Genomic DNA, 19,614 nt, shown 5'->3' with positions numbered 1-19,614 from the left:
AATCACCTGCAAAATATAGACTAGAGCTTCTAATGTACTAAGAAAGAGACTTTCACGATTTAGTTACTTTTGTCAGCACTGTTCAAAGTGGAGCAATCACAATCGTTCATGATTGTGTCATCTTATTTAGTCATTTTAAGAAACTGATGAAGTCGATTTTCATTTGTATATCAGGTACCAATCATTTTATTTTATATATTTAAACAATCGTCATTTTAATGTATGGATGTCTACAGTGAAAAACATCTTGAGATTTGAATGCAGCTTTTCAAAGCTTTTTGAATACAAGTTTTTAAAAGGAAACAAATGTAAAATAGGAAAAAAATAAATAAAAATTACATTTTAAATGTTAAATGAAACTGTCAGTCCTGTGTCTTGTGTTTTCCTCCCATGTGTTCCTAGTTTTCCATCTTGTGTCATTAAGCCCATCTTCCTGATCCTGTCCTCATTGTTTCATTATTAGTTCATTAGTATCCACCTGTGTTTGTTAATTATCTTGTTTAATTTAAGTTACTTAAGCCCTGTGTTTTCCTTAGTGTAGTGTCCGGTATTGATTGTTGATGTTGTATTTCCTGTGAGTCTCTCCCTGCCTTGTGTATCCCCGTTTTGGATTTTGGATCAAAGACTGTTTATTTTGAAGTTTACCTCTCGTTTCCTCATTCCTCATCTCGTCACAATGCTCAACTGTGACAGAATACCAGACCAAAACAGTAGAGTAAGCAGCGCCCCTTCTCCTTGTTTTGTTTTCCGTTTTTTTTTCTCCCCACGGCATGGAAACCGCCGTGCGGTTCATCACCTTGGCCCGCAGATATCTCCCGTTTGTGGAGTACACCAGGGCTCACGCAACCGTCAACTCACTGTTCTGGCACGGGGCCAACTACCATCGCCCCGTGGACCTCCCAGACACCAAGGGACTAAGCTGGACAGTGCAGGCTCCAGCCCCTGACCAGAGTCAAGTCATGTCCCCTGAATTATTGTCCACAGGAACAATTCTAGTCGGTCTTGCCTTGTCTGTTGGGGTTCTTCAGAAGCAGGCTGCCATTCCCAAACCGCTTGCTTCTCTTGTTGCCTCGATGGAAGAGGTTCCTGAGAGGGCCCCTGTCACCACACTCAGCCCAAGGAGGGCTGCTGGTCTCATGTCTGGCCCAGAGAGGGCCTCAGATTCTGAGCCTAGCCCAAAGAGGGCTCCTGTTCCTGTGGATAGCCCCGAGAGGGCTCCTGTTCCTGAGTTTAGCCCACGGAGGGCCTCAGATCCCATAATTTTCCTCAAGTCACCTTTATTTATATAGCGCTTTTAACAATACAGATTGTGTCAAAGCAACTTTCCAATATCAAAATTGGAAAATGGTGTCAATAATGTAAAATGACAAGATTAAACACTCAATTTTCAGTTAAAGGCATTTCATTATTGAATTCAGTGATGTCATCGTCCAGCTCAGTTCAGTTTAATTAGTATCTGTGCAATCAAGTTGACAATTTCGCTGGAAATTAAGTGTCCCCAACTAAGCAAGCCAGAGGCGACAGCGGCAAGGAAGCAAAACTCCGTCTGTGACAGAATGGAGAAAAAAACCTTGGGAGAAACCAGGCTCAGTCGGGGGCCAGTTCTACTCTGACCAGACGAACCAGCAGTTCAATTCCAACTGCAGCAAAGTCAGATCGTGTAAAGGACTCATCTGGTTCCTGAGGTCTTGTCCCGATGGCTGTCTAGGTGACAAGGTCCTCACTGGGGATCTGTCTCTGGGGCTCATCTAGGTGTCCTGATCTCCGCTGATGTTAAGGGCTGTAGAGGTCGTCTCTAGGTGCTGATTCACCATCTGATCTGGATACGGACTGGATCGGGTGGCTACGGTGATCTCAGACTAAGAAAGAAACAGACTAATATTAGCGTAGATGCCATTCTTCTTACGATGTAACAAGTACATCGGGTGTTATGGGGGGGGTGTTATAGGGCTCCGGTCGTAGAGGCCGGGGCGAAGGATGAGGCCACGTCCACGAAGACCGCTCTGCCATGGCAGCCTGAACTGTCTGCTCCGCCATGGCCTCCTGAGCTCCCTGCTCCGCCATGGCTCCATGGACGCACCTTCCGGGAGGGGGGAGTAATGTCAGTCCTGTGTCTTGTTTTCCTCCCATGTGTTCCTAGTTTTCCCTCTTGTGTCATTATGCCCATATTTTGTTAACTTCCTGTTCCTGTCCTCATTGTTTCATTTAGTTCATTAGTATCCTCCTGTGTTTGTTAATTATCTCGTTTAATTTGAGCTACTTAAGCCCTGTGTTTTCCTTAGTGTAGCGTCCGGTATTGATTGTTGATGTTGTGTTTCCTGTGAGTCTCTCCCTGCCTTGTGTATCCCCCTTTTGGATTTTGGATCAAAGACTGTTTATTTTGAAGTTTACCTCTCGTTTCCTCGTTCCTCGTCTCGTCACAGTGCTCAACCGTGACAGAAACAAAGTAAATAGAAATATTTATTTATTCATTTATTTTTGTTTATTTTGTCTTTTGTAACAGCTTTTTTTTTTTTTTTTTTAAGTGAAACAGAAACATAAAATAGAAGTATTTATTTGTTTGTGTTTACTTTATCTGTGTGACAGATTTTTCAAATGAAACAAACATAAACTAGAGTATTTGTTATTCTTATTTGTTTTAAAATGGCCATTTTGTGACACAGCAATAAGCTGGGAGTGCTTGTCTGCAGCCTGATAGGGTTGCACTGCACATCATTAATGTTGACATTTGTTCCCTTTAGAACTAGGAAATTATCATTGTGATAAATAACACACATGTTGGTGCAGTCATAGTTTTAAACAGTATCTTAACCCAGTTGTTGTGATGTCATTCCTTTCAACAGAGTGATGACAAGTCGTTCCGAAGGTCTCCATCGTGGCGTAAGCGCTTCAGGCCGAGGGAAGGCCAGGGCCTGGGTATGATGCCAGGGTCCATAGAGACTCTTCCCGCTGGCTTCCGCCTCAACACCATGTCCATTCCCCCCTCTATGGCTGCTGTGCCCAAGAAACAGCTGCAACCAGAAGGTAGAAAGGGGGGGCAGGGTGTTTTACAAGGGTGAAGTGAGTTCAGCATTGCCATTAACACATTGCTCTTCAATGGTTGCAGTACAGTACTAACAAGTAGTGCCTTCTCTAACTCTTTTACAGTTTATCTTGCAGCACTAATTGCAAAACATGAATGCATTTGACTGTGAAAGCATGTGTTGAAAGTAACTAATATTAATGGCACAGGTCAGGGTCATTCAGCTTGTCACTGCATGTTTTCTCCCCTCTGTGTCTCTGTGGTTCAGCAGCCGGTCCCCCGGCCCCGCAGAGACTAGACCCCTCAGCTGTCAGGACTTACTCCTGCTAACTTGCTTTTACTAATCACTGCACTCACACTAACAGGTAAGCTGGTCACTGCAGCCTCTCTGCTCAGTTAGTGATGTTTAATGATGCTCAGATTCATTCCTTGGTTACTTTTCATTCAATACATGAATGATCAGTTTTCTTTTGTGTAAAATTTAAGTAGCTTAAACTGAATGAAAGTTCATATAATCCACCTAGTAACCAATCGGAACATGCAGCAACTCTATTGTAAATGAATGCATTATTACTCCATTATTTGATTTCAATTTTCAGTGTCCTTTCATGCATATTTATTCAGTCTCATGGATTATATGAACGTGAGCTCATGACTGTTTTTCTCTGTACATCATTTATTCAAGTATATATTTAGTTTGTGTAATTATGAGGTATTTAAATGTCACATTTTGTAATTATGTCAGTGTTCTTCAGGGTTTGGTACAAGTTTGGTACAATCATTAGAATTTGTGGCATAATGTTGGTTAACACAAAGAACTATTAACTAAAATAGAAATTGCAGTTACACAAATGGGCCATTCACACACTTAGCATTTTTTCATTACACTTCGATGCTTCTCTATTTTTTTTTAAATTTATGTAAACATGCTCTAAACGAGCGTGTTTGACAGTTGCAATTGTATCTTCTGCATGACACCGCATTCTAAAAACACAATGCTCAAGTTAAAAGAAATTCAACTTTTAAAAACGCATCTGTAGACCTTTTTCTTTTCTTTTTTCATTCTGCTGCCCTGTTTTAGTGCACTTATAAGTTGTTCACACAGGCATTCTGCTTCTCAGTTGTTTTTCTATGTAAACGTGTTAAATATCTTGTGTCGCTTGTGTCTCTTGCAGCATTCTAGAAGATTGATTTCTTTTATTCCACTGCCCACTATATTTGCATTGAGCTCTTGCATCTTTTGCAGTGTTTTGCGCATTAAAACGGCACTCTAAAAAGTTTAAAGAAGCTCAACTTTTAAAAAAACACTTGCATTTTTTTTAATTCGGCTGCCCTCCATGTGGCATTTTTAAAGACCAAAATGCATTCTGTGTATAGCCCATGACACCAGATATAAATACCAACCAGCATCTAGAGAGTTAAAAGGCTAAATGTTAAGCTTATCATTTTATTAAAGCATGAATTCCGCAATAAAATAACATGATGATTTGTAGGTGTTGCCAGTACATCAACAGACACATGACTTGAGGTAAAGAAGTAGCTGACAGCTTGTGTTTACACTGTCCTGATTGCTTTTTTATCGACTGACATGTTACATTAACTTGTATCGAACCCTGAATATACTTTCTTTTTAAAGAAATATGATTTTGCTTCTGTTATCCTCTCATTTCCCTGCCAGTGCATTCCCACTACCTGTACGGACACATGCTTGCGGCCTTTCGAGAATGAAATATGCCAAAATCTGGGGACACCTTGAAAGGATGAGGGAAGGGTTAACCTCCGCCCCTCCCCTGTCCTCAACAACACCAGAGCTTTCTTGGACACCGTGCAATAGAGGGGGCCAGAAAGATGAATTTTGAACTCTGAACGCGTGGAACGCATAGCAGAGAAATTTCGTCCTATCAGTCGTTTCCCAGTAATCCCGGTTCTATAGTCTTTGTGGTGGTCGTACTTAACTGGTGTACTTGGCCCTGTAGTCTGTCAATGCTATAGTCTGCTCCTTTGGGTGTGCCATTGGCATTTTACTATATAAAGCTTTCTCCCCTTTGGTTATGCAAAATATTAATCAACGTCTCTGTATATATGAAAAACAGAAAATTATGCTATTATGTTTTTTATGGAAATATATATCAGACTTGTATATGGAGATGAATATATCATATGAATTTTAAAGTCTCAGTTGTGACTGTTTCCTGTCGGTTAGACAGCTCCGTCTGCTAGAACGGTGTTGTGTATATAGTCGGTGTCTTACACCAGTGGTGACTGGAGAAACGTGCGTTTGTGTTCACATCAGCAGTGCTTATCCACGTAATACACTTCCAGGACTCTGAGATCGTATAAAGCCATGATGCTAAATATTGTTGAGCATCAGGGAAAGCAATAGACTTCAGTTCACTTAGCATCAGGAGAAAAAAAAAAAAATGTAGGACCTGCGAACAAACATGATCTTCGCCACTTGAAATTCAGCATCACAACGGGAGGAAATGATTCTCGAGCAACCTACCTACCAAACCAGTTAAGAGCGTGTGCCAGTCTGTTGGGCGTTTCTTTTCTTTTTTTTAAGACAGTATTTTCTGTAATTCACAGGATGTATCGTGCTATTGTGGCAGCTACTGTAATGTGTGGAAACGTGTGTATGTGTATTATAAGTGTTACACAATGCTGACAAATCATGTTCTTTAAAAAGTGCTCTCTATTAAAAAAAAAAAGAAGTATTAATATAAATGACTGTTTTTTTTCATTTTATACACAAAAAAATCATCATTGTCATTCTTAAAATAATTCTATCCTATTAAATGAATGATTGATGATCAAGCCTTGTTTGTGCTGTGTGGGTCACTGTTGGCATTGGGGCGTCCGCTGGAGCATGCATGCCACTAAACTTGACAATCACTGTAGCATCTTTTGCCTCTCTTTCTCACTCTGTCATCATTACCACAGATCTGAAGGAATATATCACCAATCAAACACTTGAACTTGAAATCCTGTGGTGTGCTGCTCTTTTTTAAGCCTCGATCTGCCAATTGTGCCTAGCTTTTCACAGCCAGTTTAGTTGGTTCTGCTTGGTTTTTAATGTTCGGCGTGCTCGCTGAATATCTATTAGATCTTTTAGTGGCTTCCTAAAAAAAATGCCTTGATGAGGACCAAGCGTTTCCCTGATGCGACGGTGGTGGAGTAACTGAAGCCTCTTGCTTTGCAGCGTGTTCTTCTGTGATGGTCATTTTTACGCTAATTTGTTTCTGTAGCTCTTGACAGTAATGTGAACTGTAAAACAGGTGCAAGTCTCTCTCTTTCTCTCTCTCTCTCTCTCTAGCCCCCTCACAAGCTCTTTCTCTTTTGTGTGCATGTTGTGTGTGTGTGTAAATAGCTGATTTATGTATATAATTCTGTATAGAGTAGATGCAGATTCCACAAAGCATGTGGTCGAACAAGTGAGATTTTTTTTTTCTTTGAATGTGATGTTTGTTTAGTACCGCTCAGCAACTGTTGAGGTTTTTTTTTCTTTTTCACTTTAAATGTAAAAAGCTGTCACAAATAATTATATATGAATATATAAAATAAATATTTACCTTATGTATTATAAATCATTTCATGGATTTTTATTTGTGTATTTGGTGCTTTCTTGCACACAAGTCTAAAACCAAAGTCATATTTTAGAGATTGCTGGGAAAATATCAGCAGATTTAAAAAAAAAAAAGTTCTTTAAAGGGCAAAGAAAATGAATATATACAAATACACAACAATCTTTATTATAAAAGTTAAATAAATTATTCCAAACACACAGAAAAATACAAAATAAAATAACAAATCCACTCTGTAGAAAATAGGAACATATTTACATGACTGGCATTCAGAGCTAGTTTAAATTAAGCAGAAATTGGTCAAAACCAGAAGTAAAACATTGGACCCACAAATTTTTTTTGTTGTTGTTGGTAAGCATAAAGCACACACAAACAGAATGAAAATATAGGAATCAACAGGGAAAAAGGACAAACTATGAATTTATGAATCGGCCTGTCTGAAGTTTAAGCAGGAATTAGGCTGATCTGAAATTCGTTCTTATTCCCACAGATATAAGAAACATTTGGAAATATAATCATATGGACCTCAAGATTTGTCTGGAAATTAAGCCCCCAAGGCTTAACTTTTAAAAGCTACTTCATTCACCTTGGGTGTTACAGATAGTGCTGTTATGGTCAGTGAAAGGTGGTCTGAACATAACGGTGGTGTCACCCTCCTCATTTATTTGCTTATGTCTACTGAATAGGGGACCGGAGTCACCTCTGTTCCTGTAATGCTGTCCACAATAGACGTCAGAGACCTCAGGTTGGTTTGCTCTGAGGAGTCGTCATTCAGGAGATCTGAGGAAATTAGAGAACTCTGTCACATGTTTGCCAGGCAAGTCGTTCAGAACTCACTTTTTTATGCTTTATTTAAAAAATAATTACATTTTTATGTGGCTTAATGGAAGTTTTCAAATGTCAGGCTAGTTAGTGTAGATGTGGTGGTCTTACCCTCATGGGTGGAGCTGTAGGCGGGGGCGCAGTGCTCAGACGCACTGCTCCACTCTGGACTGCTACAGCAGGTGCTGCCAGAGCCCTGATCGCTAGAGGACGACATCTGTTACACACACACACACACACACACACTACTGTCAGTCACATCACTAGCTATCCCTCACGACCATTATAAAGCAGCCATGAATCAAACACTGCACACAGCAACCTATTATCCTTCACACATTTGGTTTGATTGATTTTATATGGGCAGTCTAATGTTTTTAAAAACAGAAACATGAAATACTGTGACATTTTTATTTTTATTTTATTGAAATATTTTATTTTGTCAAATATTCTCAATGAATGAATGAGAAAATCAAATTCGTTCATTTTTAAATTGAATTTTAATAAACAAGTAACCTTTCTTCTTGTTCCTTTTTTTTTTTTTTTGCAAAGTATTCTGCATTTAAGGCTGTATTTAGCTTTAAATGTCTGACTTTACCGACAAATAATATCAATTAATGAATGTATGACAAAATGCAATTTAATATTTTTTTGTATTTCTTATGTTATTAAATTTATTCATTTTTTTCAATGCATTCTTCATTTCTGAATTTACTGTCATCTTGTCATTGAGTGAATGACAAAATATAGCTTAGTTTTTTTTTTTTTTTTTTTGTTTTTATGGGTTTGGGAATGGGTTTATTTTCAAAAGAAATATGAATTAATTAAATGCCCACAAAACTGCATAATTAATGTAAAGCACTTTCCAATGACCTTGAACTGTTAAAAAGTACAGTCCTGGTTGACAGCGTATGTAAAGCCCACTGTACACCTGCCCCTGATTCGCCGAGCTTCACTCACCCCTTGAGGAGCCGCGGCTCTGTAATGCATGTTTCCCTGCTCATGTTCCTGCTGGTTGAGAGAGCTGACCAGCGCCTGGAGTCTCTCGATGTACTGGATGGCGCTGCGCAGGATCTCCACCTTAGGCAGCCTCTGGTTGGGATTCATGAGCGTGCTCCTCTTAAGAGCCTCAAAGGCCTCGTTGACTTTCTTCAACCTCCTCTTCTCCCTCAAAGTGGCGGCTTTCCGTCGATCCATGGTCACCGATTTGCGCTTACACACCTTGCAGGCCCAGGGCAGACACTGACCCGGACAGTGCTGCTGCTCCTGGTGAGGAGACATGGACAGACCGAGGCTAGATGATGGAGATGGTTTGTCCTCCAACCCCACTCCGTTTGACAGCAGCCTTCCGTCACCACACAAGCCCACCATGGAGCTTCGGTCCTGATATCCTGCTTGATCAAAGCCTCCAGTCAGCCTTGACTGGAAGAAGTTATCGCCACCTTCGTAAAAACGCTGGTCTGCGAAGAAGTAGGGGTTGGTCTCGAAAAGCTCCATGTCTTGCTGGAATTAGAGTCCACCGGCTCTGCTCTGTCTTCTCTGAAAGTGTTATAGGTCCTTTGCGGTTCTTGCAAGCGTGTGTGGGTGTTTCCCCCCGGAGCTGAGCTCGTGCTGAAGAAGATCTGTGGACAACAACTGCTCCACACCAACTGCAGTGGTGGCATTTAAACTCTCTGCCTGGTGTTAGATCAGTAGGTTAAATATAGCCAGGGCTCTGAGAAACCTGACCCTGCGTTTAGCTGTTGCCACACATCTAAACTTTACATCTCTTTTCATTCCCCAATCTTCTGGGGATTTGGGACCGGTTTGCTTCGAGAATGGCGTCAGGCCGCTGTTGAAAGTCCAGGAACATGATCTGAGAGCCATGGAAATCAAACAGAATACAGCAGATATGAAAGATCCACTATGGCTCCTTAATTAACTGGTCTAAGTCCTTGTCAGACAGTATCACCTTCTCTTCCAAAGCTGAAAAATTTGGCACACTTACTATCAACAGTTCCATGTTTCTATAACTTGGCTGCAGCAATTCATTATTGAGGGTGTCTGTTTGGAAAAAGATTAAGATAAATGTTTTATACTTTATGACTGTTATATATCAATATGTATATATTGATTGAGAGAGGTTCAGAAAATGACTGGCATAACAAAAGCTGAAATATATATTATATTTATATTAATATAATAATATATATATATTTCAGTTTTTGTTTTGCCAGTCTTTTTCTGAACCTTTCTCAATAATTATTTGTTTTAGTAATTTGCTGTTATTGTTGTTGTTGATGATGATAATAATAATAATAATCATTCATTCATTCATTCATTCATTCATTCATTTTATTTATAGAGCACCTTACAACTGCACCTGCAGACCAAAGTGCTGTACAAGCAGCATAGTAATGCATAGTAATCATAATAATGCATTTTTATTATAAAATATAATAATATAGTAAATAACTTATTAATAATAATATATTAATACAAATGTTTGATAATGTAATAATAACAAAATAATAATTATAAATGTATTAATCACTCAATCTTCATATGATGTTTTGGTAATATAATAAATATAAATGTAAAATTAATGTATATATTATTTATAATATTATATATTTCAGCTTTTGTTATGCCAGTCTTTTTAACCTTTCTCAATCATTATTTGCTTATTTAGTAATAATTTGCTTTTGTCAATAATAATAATAATAATAATAATAATGCATTTTTATTATAAAATTATAATATAGTAAATAACTTATTACTAATAATATATTAATAATGTTTAATTATATATATATATATATTTGTTATGTGATTTATCATATTCCCAACACATAATATAATACATACATACATATATATATATATATATATATATATATATATATATATGTGTGTGTGTGTGTGTGTGTGTGTGTGTGTGTGTGTGTGTGTGTGTGTGTGTGTGTATTATATTATAATGTGTTGGGAATATGATAAATCACATTTTAATATAGAAATAATATATAAAAATACAAACATTTTAAATTGGTCATTTTATTTATTTATTTTTTTATTTTTATTTTTTTAAATCTTTATAGTAATAGTGAAGTGTATAGTATAGCATCTATAAATTCCTCTGTGTAATGTCCGGCATTGGTTCAGTAAGCTAGACCTTTGTTGTCCCTGACCCCAAAAAGTGAGGTAGGCTCTCCGGACGTTGGAAATCCCTAATGGACTCATCTGGGCTCATTGCTCACATGCTAATTCAGAGGAGTTTCCGCTATGTCCCATAATGAATCCACAGGCTTATTTATGGTTACTGACACCACCACAGCTATTCAAGGTTCATGAAGTACTGTAGATGGCAAAGGGAGTTTTTCACTTTGATATTTTTCCTATGCTGAACACTTCTACAATGTTATTTGTGAAAGTGACCCTTAAAATATTTGACTGTTTCCTTACTCTTCTATAGTTTACAAGTGTAAAATTGGGGGACCTGTTTCAGAACTTAAAGGTACCTTCTGTCCAGTACAGGTCTGAAACGGGACGCCCCACAGTGCTCTCGTCATGGTAACCCAAGCTTCCATCCTTGGCAGGATTAGGAGGCTGTGCAGTTGGCTGTCAGGTTAAAATGTGATGGATGATCACTGATGGTTGAGGAGCACAATGGGGCCTCTGTGGCGGTCCAGGCTGCAGGAGAGCAGTGTGTCCGAGTCACTCACCCCAGACCTTCCCTCAGCCTACTGTCAGCAGAAACAGAGGATGGCAGGGTGACAGGTCCATGCAACTACACACACACACACACACACACACCACCCTGGAACTCTTGCTGAAGAGGAAAGAACTTTCTCAGCATTTTTGGTAAAGAGGTCAAGTTGCTAATGATATAACACAGTTGTCTTGCTCAAAAGGGGTGTCAAAAATAAGAATTTCTGTGATTAATATCTTTTGGAAAAAGAAAAAAAAAATCTTAGAAATGTACAGTATTCTTTGTATTCACCTCAGTTTCATATAGTTCTGAAAAACATATACAGTTACCAAAAAAGTTTTAGTAAAATGGTTTTAACAATAATAATCTCAACTAATACTTCATAAATTTTGATTAGTCACACCAAATAACATTTTATCAGAACCAACCTTTACTTTTTTCAGTATGTTTTTTTTAATTATTAGTAGTTAAGCAGTTTTGTTAACATATAGTACAATTATTTAAGAATTACCAGTAAAATATTGCAGACTATTTGATGATGTTTTTATCTTAGAGTTGAATCTTAGAAATGTACAGCATTCTTCAAATAAAAAGTATCTTATATCTTCTTAATAATTTTAAAACATTTTATTACACATTTTCAAGGTAAAATGGTTTTAACAATAATAATCACAACTAGTTTTTTTCAATTTTATGAGGGGGGTACACTCTTAAAAATAAAGGTGCTTAAAAGGTTCTTCACAGCGATGCCATCGAAGAACCATTTTTGGTTCCACAAAGAACCATTCAGTCAAAGGTTCTTTAAAGAACCATCTTTTTCTTACCTTTTTTAAATCTGAAGAGCCATCTTTCGCGACAAAGAACCTTTTGCGAAACAGAAAGGTTCTTCAGATGTTAAAGGTTCTTTATGGAACCATTTAGACAAAAAAGTTCTTATGTGGCATCATGAAGCACCTTTATTTTGAAGAGCGTAAGCAGTTTTGTTAACATGTAGTAAAATTATTTAAGACATATCAGTAAAAGATTCCAGAGTATATGAAGATGTCTTTTTCCCCTTCATTTTTTACTTGGGGAAAATAAAAATCAGGAAAAAAAGAACACAAATTATATCTATAGGAACCAGACCATAATATATTGACCATTGCTCTTGTCAGAAGAAGAAGACAAAAGAGCAGCATAGCAATGCACTGCCAAACACCAGCAATATCTTAGCATCATTTCATCTAAAAAAATAATAAAATAGCTCAAATGATATACAGCTTGATGCTGTTCCAGTCCACTGTCCACTTTCGTGTGAATTTAACTGAATCATTAACATTTTATTCACCGTTTCTAAGCTTTAAAACTCTTACATGAAGTAACAATCACTATGCAATCAATAGTTTTCCTCGACTTTACCTACTTAAAGTCACAATGAGCTGTATCAAGTTCAAGTGTGCCTGACTACCGGCAAGCACGCTAGAAACACAGGTTTATCACGGGGGATTGAGTAGATCCTCAACCAGACAGATGATATCAGTCTATTTGAGAGGGTCTTAGGTGTAAGGCGACATGGTGTGTTGCCCTGTCACTGAAAACAGTGCGCCACTTCTCTTCACTGACAAGCAGCAGCACATTGCAGGACAGCTGGCACAAAGGGAGGAGGAGAGAGGGGGAATTGGCTTCTTGTGAAGAAATGCCCAGAACGTGGCTGCATTAGCCTTGGAATGCTCACTCTTCACTCATATTTGGCTCTCGAACCCTAGAAAGATATTGTGGCCTCCGTTATTGCTTTTAGGAGAGGGAGTAGTGACTGGAACAGATGCTTGGATCCTCTGGACTGCAGCGCAGAGCTGGTCTAGCAACAGGTTCAGGGGTGTTTGTCAGGGACTCTCTCTTTTCAAGCACTTCTAAGCATGCCTCGTCAAATACAGCGACCCCACAAAGTGTTTAGACACTTGAGATGCACTTAAAAATGTATGATTGTGATTATGTAAGATCAGATTTGAAAGGAAATGCCATTTATTTTACAGAAGGACAAAAAAGCAAAGTCTAGCATCACATGTTTGCAAATGCTGCTTGGTTTTAATATTTTATCATCTATGCATTTATACATTTTTAAATGTTATTTGTGTGTCCAAATATTTTGGGGGCCGATGTAAGTGCCAAAAAAAGGCACTAGAAACTGAGCGGGGGTCTGTTTATCTGTCAAAACATTTGTAAGTCTGTCTTCTCATCAGTTTGTCTATAAAATAAATAAAATTGTTTTTCAAGTTTATCCTGTTTCACAGTAGAAACATATGATAACAAATTAAATTTAATAAAGAAGCAAAATTGCATAACATAAATCTATCTAAAGTGATGTTTAGTCAAAAAACAAGAATAACAAACAGCTCACATTTTGTTTTTTTTCAGATTTTTGAGGATGGACAACCAGTTATTATAAGGTTTTGCTTGATTTAATTAAATTTGTGTACATTATTTAAATAACTATACCTCCATTCATGCAGTTTTCAGTATGACCACTAGTACCAGTGTTGTTATTATTAACTAAAACTATAACTAATAAAATCTTTTTCATTAATTGAAAAGCCTGAAATAAAATACAAATATTAAATGAAAAACTAAATAAAAAAAAATAAAAAATTGTATTGAAGTACTAAAATGACTGAAATAAATTTGAAAAAATTACAAAACCGCAAAATTACTAAAACTTAAATGAAATGAATCTCTTTTTTTATTATTATAGTCATATTTAAATAAATATACAAATAAAACTAAATACTATAATAGTATAAAAATAATACTAAAATAACACTGATCAGTACCTGTGTTTGTACTTTCTTTAGGGCTCTCAGTCAGAAAGAAACAGTAGTTGACAGGACCTTACAATACGATAGTCACTGGTCTCTTTTATCAGGTTATAATCCTCTACAACAAACAGAATGGAAAGCATGTGCGTGTGCAGCTGTCGGTGTCTTAGTGCAAGTGGTGTCATGTTAAGTCACAGGAATGATCCTGGATCTCTGAGCTCCATGACTGCCTCACCCCTCAGTGGCACGCTACTCACTGTTAGTAAATGCCTCTCTCCAAGAGACCACAAACAAATCGGTCCCACTGTATGAAATGGAAAGAAGAATACCACATAAAAACAATTTGGTGCTTCCACCTCCATCTTCTGTTTGTCTCTTCTGTTTTTAATGTATGATGTAAAAAATAATACAGTAGGCTAACCTTTTATTTCGGCTTCAATATTTTTAAGTATTTCTTTTTAAGATTATAAAAATTAGAAACAAATAAAATTACATGTAACATCATGAAATATGATACTTAACAGTAACTTAACTTAAGTATGTTTCTAATCTGCTGAAGATGTCTGCATACCCAAAACGTGAAGTTAAGTGAGAACTCGCAGTAAACAGTTCTGCGATAAAATATATATATATCAGTAAACAATAAAATATATTTCCTATTAAAAATATATAGGTCAAATCCCAGGGTAGTCAACAACAGATGAAGTGAAAGCCTCTGTTAGGATATACTGATAGCATTCGAGAAGGTCTGAAATAGTGATGTTCGATTCTTGAACAAATCATTCTTTTGAGCCAGTTCACAAAATCAAACTTGAGTTCTGGGTTGACGAAGCAGGACGCAGAGCCGAAGTAGCACGTTCGACTTAAAAAGAACCGAATGAGCCGGTTCAGCCATCTGTCAAAGTTTGCCGAGGATTCTGATAATCGAGCTGACAATACTGTGCAAGCCTGAGGCACGAACTGGAAATACACTTATAACTGCTGTTATTAAATAACGTTTCACTGAAAGCTGCAAAAACTTTTCTGTTGAAAGAGGTAGGCTAAATAAATTGTACTGTAGTTTATTAGATTAGACTATATTTTAAGTTGTTTAAGTGAAATCAAGGAGTTTATGAGACTGGTTTATTCTTTCTTTACACTTTAGAACATATCTGTGTTTGTGCTTCGATGTGCAAAACTTTTAGGAATCTTATCCAAGTTGTAGGCTAGTCAATATTGGTCAGTTGTATCTGAAATAAAGGATTCACAAATTAAACTGTGACCACAAACACCATTAAGTTAAGTGAATGAAGGGCGATAATCAGCTATATGAGTTGTATAGTAACATCATTGCTTGATGACGCCAAGAACCGATTAATCCAACCTGGTCTCATAAAAATACATACCTCTGCGCACTTTTTGTGCGACACCGTTTTACGTACCTTGCTGCACGTTTCGCCGCAGTTTGAAATAGAAATGTCCACTGAGTGGCGCTAAAACACAGGTTCAATATGTGAACATAGATATTGGTACTTATTGCTGTTTTTTATTACGTTGCTTCAGATACCTATTGCGGCGGTTCAGAATTCAAATATCCGGGGACTGTCGCTAAAGGTTAATGCTCTATCATGTTGGAAATATGCCCTACACCAAATCCAGCCCTAAACCTACCCAATAGTGTTAACAAATGCGAAACTGATATGAAAACGTATCAGCTGATGCAACTGTGCCATTGGAACTTTTACGCAGATTTTAACTGCTTTGTCGAACCGTAGTTACATGGGATTCGAACCGGTGCTTCTCGTCTCCTAAGTTCGTCTTCGTACTCCGTGAGCTACCGAACAAACTTATCATGTATGAAAACCCATCGATATGAAGCTGGATGTGTGCAATGCTAACGTTCAAAAGCATCAGTTTTCAAATCTCCCAGCATATTAATATTGTTTTGAAGTCATAGCATGATATTCTTCAAGTAATTGTACGAAAATTACGCTTTATTAATCGCAACTCTGTAAATTTGTGTGAAAATGTTCATTTATTTTGGAAACTGCAGTGATATGTACTTATTGGTACATATTTCATGTCACGCTAAAAAGTGCACCCAGGTACGTAAATGCCATGAGACCAGGTAGGATTAATCGGCTTTTTGAACCGGTTCAATGAGCCGAACTGTCCAAAAAGAACCGGTCATCACTTATCTGAAAATTTTGTAAATGTGTTGACTTTACCTCTTTTTCAAATACACGAGTCGCGTAGACAAGTGTACGTGTTATGATCATTTAGCTTTCTTCCTGTGTTTTCTGTTCGATGTAATGGGTAAAGTCATGTGATACATCTGGCCTTTCAGATAAGTTGACTACACTTTGAATTCAACTCTCGATTCTCAACGCCTCGGAATTGAAGAAGTGATTCTTTTTGCGATCATCATATATTCACTAGGGCTGCATTTACTTGTTTAAAAAATAGTAAATACAGTAATGTTCTAAATTATTATTACAGTCATAATCCTAAATATTGTTACCATTTAAAATGACTACAATTTATTTAAATGTGCTATATTGTGTGCTGATTTGGTGAAATCAAGAAATATTTCTTAATATTGTCAATGTTGAAAAGAATTGAAAATTCCTTGTGCAGGAATATTTTACAATGTAACAATTTAGGATTTGAATTTAGTTTGAAAGTTAAGTTTAAGTAAGTTTAAGTTTGAACTGTATAAGATTCAATTTGAACTGTACTGTGTTATGTCCTAACGGAAATTAATATATTTACAGCTAATTCCTTTCATTCTTTATAACATCAGAAGTGTCATCCTTTCGTTCAGCTCATTCAGGGATAAATTATTTCCATAAGTCATACTGTGTCAAATTAGCATGTAGCTTATTCTACAACAGTACCAAAGTCATATGGCAAACTATTAATCACCTTCTTAAACTGTGGCAATGTGACTGCGGCCTCTCATGGGTCATTTAAATAGACCAGACAAGCCGTTAACGATACATCACTTTCTAAGAGCACCATCATGGCGGCTGTCCATGTAGGAAGCTGGTGGAAACACCTCTTGACAAGAGCATCACAGAACAGCTGACAAACCCATTAAACCCTGTAACACGCTTCAATGCCCTTCAAGAGACTTTATGGAAAAAAAGATCTCTGCATTTTCTCGTGTAGGCCATTTAATGCTAAAAATGGATCACCTTTGTCCTCCCTATGATTCGTTTGCAGTGCCGGTCAAAAATCAAGATTGGATGTGTATTCTGTGCTTTCCACATAACAGGGTGTGTGTTCCTGCTGAATTCCATTTGATTGTCACCCACAGACCTACACTGATGCCTCAATGCCACGAACATCCAGGAATAGCATCCTTTAAATACTTTTCTCTACAGTGAATGAACCTACTATTAGTCTTTGGAATTTAAACTATAGATTTCAAAGACATGCATCCTCCTCATTCCAGTATGTCGGAGGATATTTTTCATTCTCAGCAGTTAACAGCGATCATTCCATAGATGAATGCATAGAAATCAAGACGCTTTTCGATATAAACATTTGTGACCATTATTTGCATATGACATTCGTTTGAAAAGGTGGGGCCGGGATGGGACGGCATTCAAATGTTTTTGTGGAAACTATGCCGGCAATGGTCCTAATTTTGTTTGTCTTCCATGTCTGGATTCCAGTTAGGACGTTAAGGAAAGCTGAGCCTTGTCCCAGGCTTTATCGGCGAGTAAAAATATGGCCTACAAGCTTCTCTGCTCGTCCCTCACTGTTTTTATCTGACTCTGGGCTCCAGTGACCTTCTCCCATGTCATCAGGAGCACAAATTTAGCACTTCGGTTTCTGGAGAGACCAAATAGTTAGACAACATTGAAGACGGGGTGAGAATGCCCATGATGCAGATACGGTTACTCTTACTTGAAGAGACATAAACGGAATCCAGTGTAAACATCCCAGTCACTGGAATGCAAATCTAGGAAAGTGACACAGATACCAGGCATATCCCTGACTTCAATAACTTGATGAACAAAGACAGGTTCCAGTCAAGGCAGCTTCCTACAAAAACATGACACAACCTTCATAGTCATTGTTTCAAAGCATGAAGGCTTGTTTATGACAGAACCGAGTTTTATGAGTCGCCAGTTAGAGTGGCATGCTGCAGAGTGTTTTTGTGGGGCGTTGGGATAACACAGAATGACAGTTATGTAGTAGTTGTGCTGACATGTCTGTGGCATGTTTATGCCAGCACTGTGGCATCTGATGTGTCACTGCTCAGACACTAAGCTGTTTTTTGTTTTTTCCCCCCAATGTTGCTTGGATCATTGTGTTTTAAATAACCCACCGAGTTCTGACTGATTTGCAGTGCTGATGCAACACATAAAAACAACCCACTGATATTTTTTTCATGATACATTCTAAGAAATTTGAGAATTTTATATGATGTTCTTTCATACGGTAGAATAAAATGTATAGATGAATTTAAAAAATAGCATGCTTTTTATTTATTAAATGAAATGTGCTATAGAAATAATTCTGTATCATCTAGGTGAAATACTTTTCTTACTTTTACTTTACATATTTTACATGCTTTTATATACTTTATATATTTATTATATACTTTTACACACACACACACAACCTTCAAAATGTTATGTTTTTAAAAAGTATGCTCAACAAGGCTGCACAGTAAAAACTGTAATAATGTGAAAATATTATTTCTATTCAAAATATCTGTTTATTTATTTATTTGCTTGCTTCACAAAGATGATTTTTCAGCAGCCATTACTCCAGTCTTCAGCGACACATGATCCTTCAGAAATCATTCTAAAATGCTGATTTAGTGCTCAAGAAACATTTCTTATTTTTGGCAACCATAAAAACATTTGTGCAGCAATATTTTTTAAGGAAACTGTGAGAATTTTTTCAGGATTTGAGACAGAAATTGTTTTTAACACTATACATGTCTATACTGTCACTTTTGATCAGTTTAATGCATCCTGGCTGAATAAAAGTGTTCATTTGTTTCAAAGATATAAAATACAAATAAAAGTACAAATTTTATATATATATTATACTTTTATTTGTATTTTGTATCTTTGTATCAACTGTATTGACCTCAAATTTTTTTTTTTTTTTTTTTTTTTTAACTGAACAATACAAAATGGCAATTAGCAATAAAGTAATGTGTTTGGCACAAATCTGTGGTCGTCTAAAGAGAGAGTTTGTGACCATAGTTGGAGAATAGTAGGCAGGTGGCTAGGCAAGGCCTGTCGTGAGGAAGAGTGGAGCTGACAGCTGGCCCTGTCAAACAATGACTTATTCTTCACCATCCACTGCACTATAAACCTGCTCTCAACTGCACACACACACCAGGAACTCTTGCGTGTTTGAGTGCATGTGGAATTGCACCATTTCTCTCCCCTGACTTGGCATAAATTCTTAGTTGGCATAAGTATCTAAGGCAATTTCGAATATTTTAATTCCTTTTAGGCGATTTAAAAAAAAAAAGGTTTTATTAACCTGTTTCTAGGTTGAAAGAATAGCTCATTTGATTTGGTTGTCATCTAAATCTAATGGCCCTTATTAAAATTTTACCATGGCTTTAGTACAGTAGGCTAACACAAACTGTAATGATGATGGTATTTTGGTGGAAATTTTGTAGATTCATGCTAAATCATTTATTAGGAAGAATAAGAAAATCACATCCTTTTTATTACAGTCATTACACTTCCT

At 37.1% G+C, this 19,614-nt stretch overlaps 2 protein-coding genes across 20 annotated transcripts in view; one reads left to right on the top strand and one right to left on the bottom strand.

The window, feature by feature from the left end:
- ppfia4 (PTPRF interacting protein alpha 4) overlaps positions 1-5,526 on the top strand; it is a 105,791-nt gene extending 100,265 nt beyond the window's left edge. For 6 of the 17 annotated variants that reach the window (XM_058790683.1, XM_058790686.1, XM_058790688.1 and 3 more), the window contains 3 exons: positions 2,844-3,024; positions 3,291-3,387; positions 4,701-5,526. In XM_058790683.1, coding sequence (XP_058646666.1) covers positions 2,844-3,024; positions 3,291-3,352 — 243 coding nt within the window. In that variant the 3' untranslated portion in view covers positions 3,353-3,387; positions 4,701-5,526. Of the gene's footprint in view, positions 1-2,370; positions 2,447-2,843; positions 3,025-3,290; positions 3,388-4,700 lie in introns of those variants that run through there. The other 11 variants (XM_058790696.1, XM_058790695.1, XM_058790693.1 and 8 more) reach the window with 6 other exon arrangements.
- A 1,223-nt stretch (positions 5,527-6,749) lies between these two features.
- Positions 6,750-11,632, bottom strand: myog (myogenin). Of its 3 annotated transcripts, XM_058790725.1 has the most exons (5): positions 10,923-11,630; positions 9,413-9,468; positions 8,386-9,280; positions 7,537-7,642; positions 6,750-7,383 (listed from the first exon to the last, which is right to left on the bottom strand). In XM_058790725.1, the coding sequence occupies exons 3-5, from the start codon at positions 8,920-8,922 to the stop codon at positions 7,265-7,267; spliced, it is 762 nt and encodes a 253-aa protein (XP_058646708.1). In that variant the 5' UTR covers positions 8,923-9,280; positions 9,413-9,468; positions 10,923-11,630; the 3' UTR covers positions 6,750-7,264. The 3 variants fall into 3 exon arrangements, with proteins under 3 accessions (XP_058646708.1, XP_058646709.1, XP_058646710.1); XM_058790726.1 differs by lacking the exon at positions 10,923-11,630 and having other exon boundaries at positions 8,386-9,467; XM_058790727.1 differs by lacking the exons at positions 6,750-7,383; positions 7,537-7,642 and having other exon boundaries at positions 7,654-9,280; positions 10,923-11,632.
- Positions 11,633-19,614: the final 7,982 nt, after the last annotated feature.

This window comes from Onychostoma macrolepis, chromosome 11 (genome assembly GCF_012432095.1).
Source record: "Onychostoma macrolepis isolate SWU-2019 chromosome 11, ASM1243209v1, whole genome shotgun sequence".
NCBI classification, from domain to species: domain Eukaryota; kingdom Metazoa; phylum Chordata; class Actinopteri; order Cypriniformes; family Cyprinidae; genus Onychostoma; species Onychostoma macrolepis.
The sequence above is the reverse complement of the archived record's forward strand: the minus strand, read 5'-3'. Positions and strand labels throughout refer to the sequence as shown.

Coding starts and splice junctions, on each gene's coding strand:
- myog (XM_058790725.1), bottom strand. CDS start 8,922: ATGGAGCTTTTCGAGACCAACCCCTACTTCTTCGCAGACCAGCGTTTT. Junction 7,643..8,385: donor GAGCCGCGGCTCCTCAAGGG/GTGAGTGAAGCT, acceptor TGTGTGTAACAG/ATGTCGTCCTCTAGCGATCA. Junction 7,384..7,536: donor CTACAGCTCCACCCATGAGG/GTAAGACCACCA, acceptor TAATTTCCTCAG/ATCTCCTGAATGACGACTCC.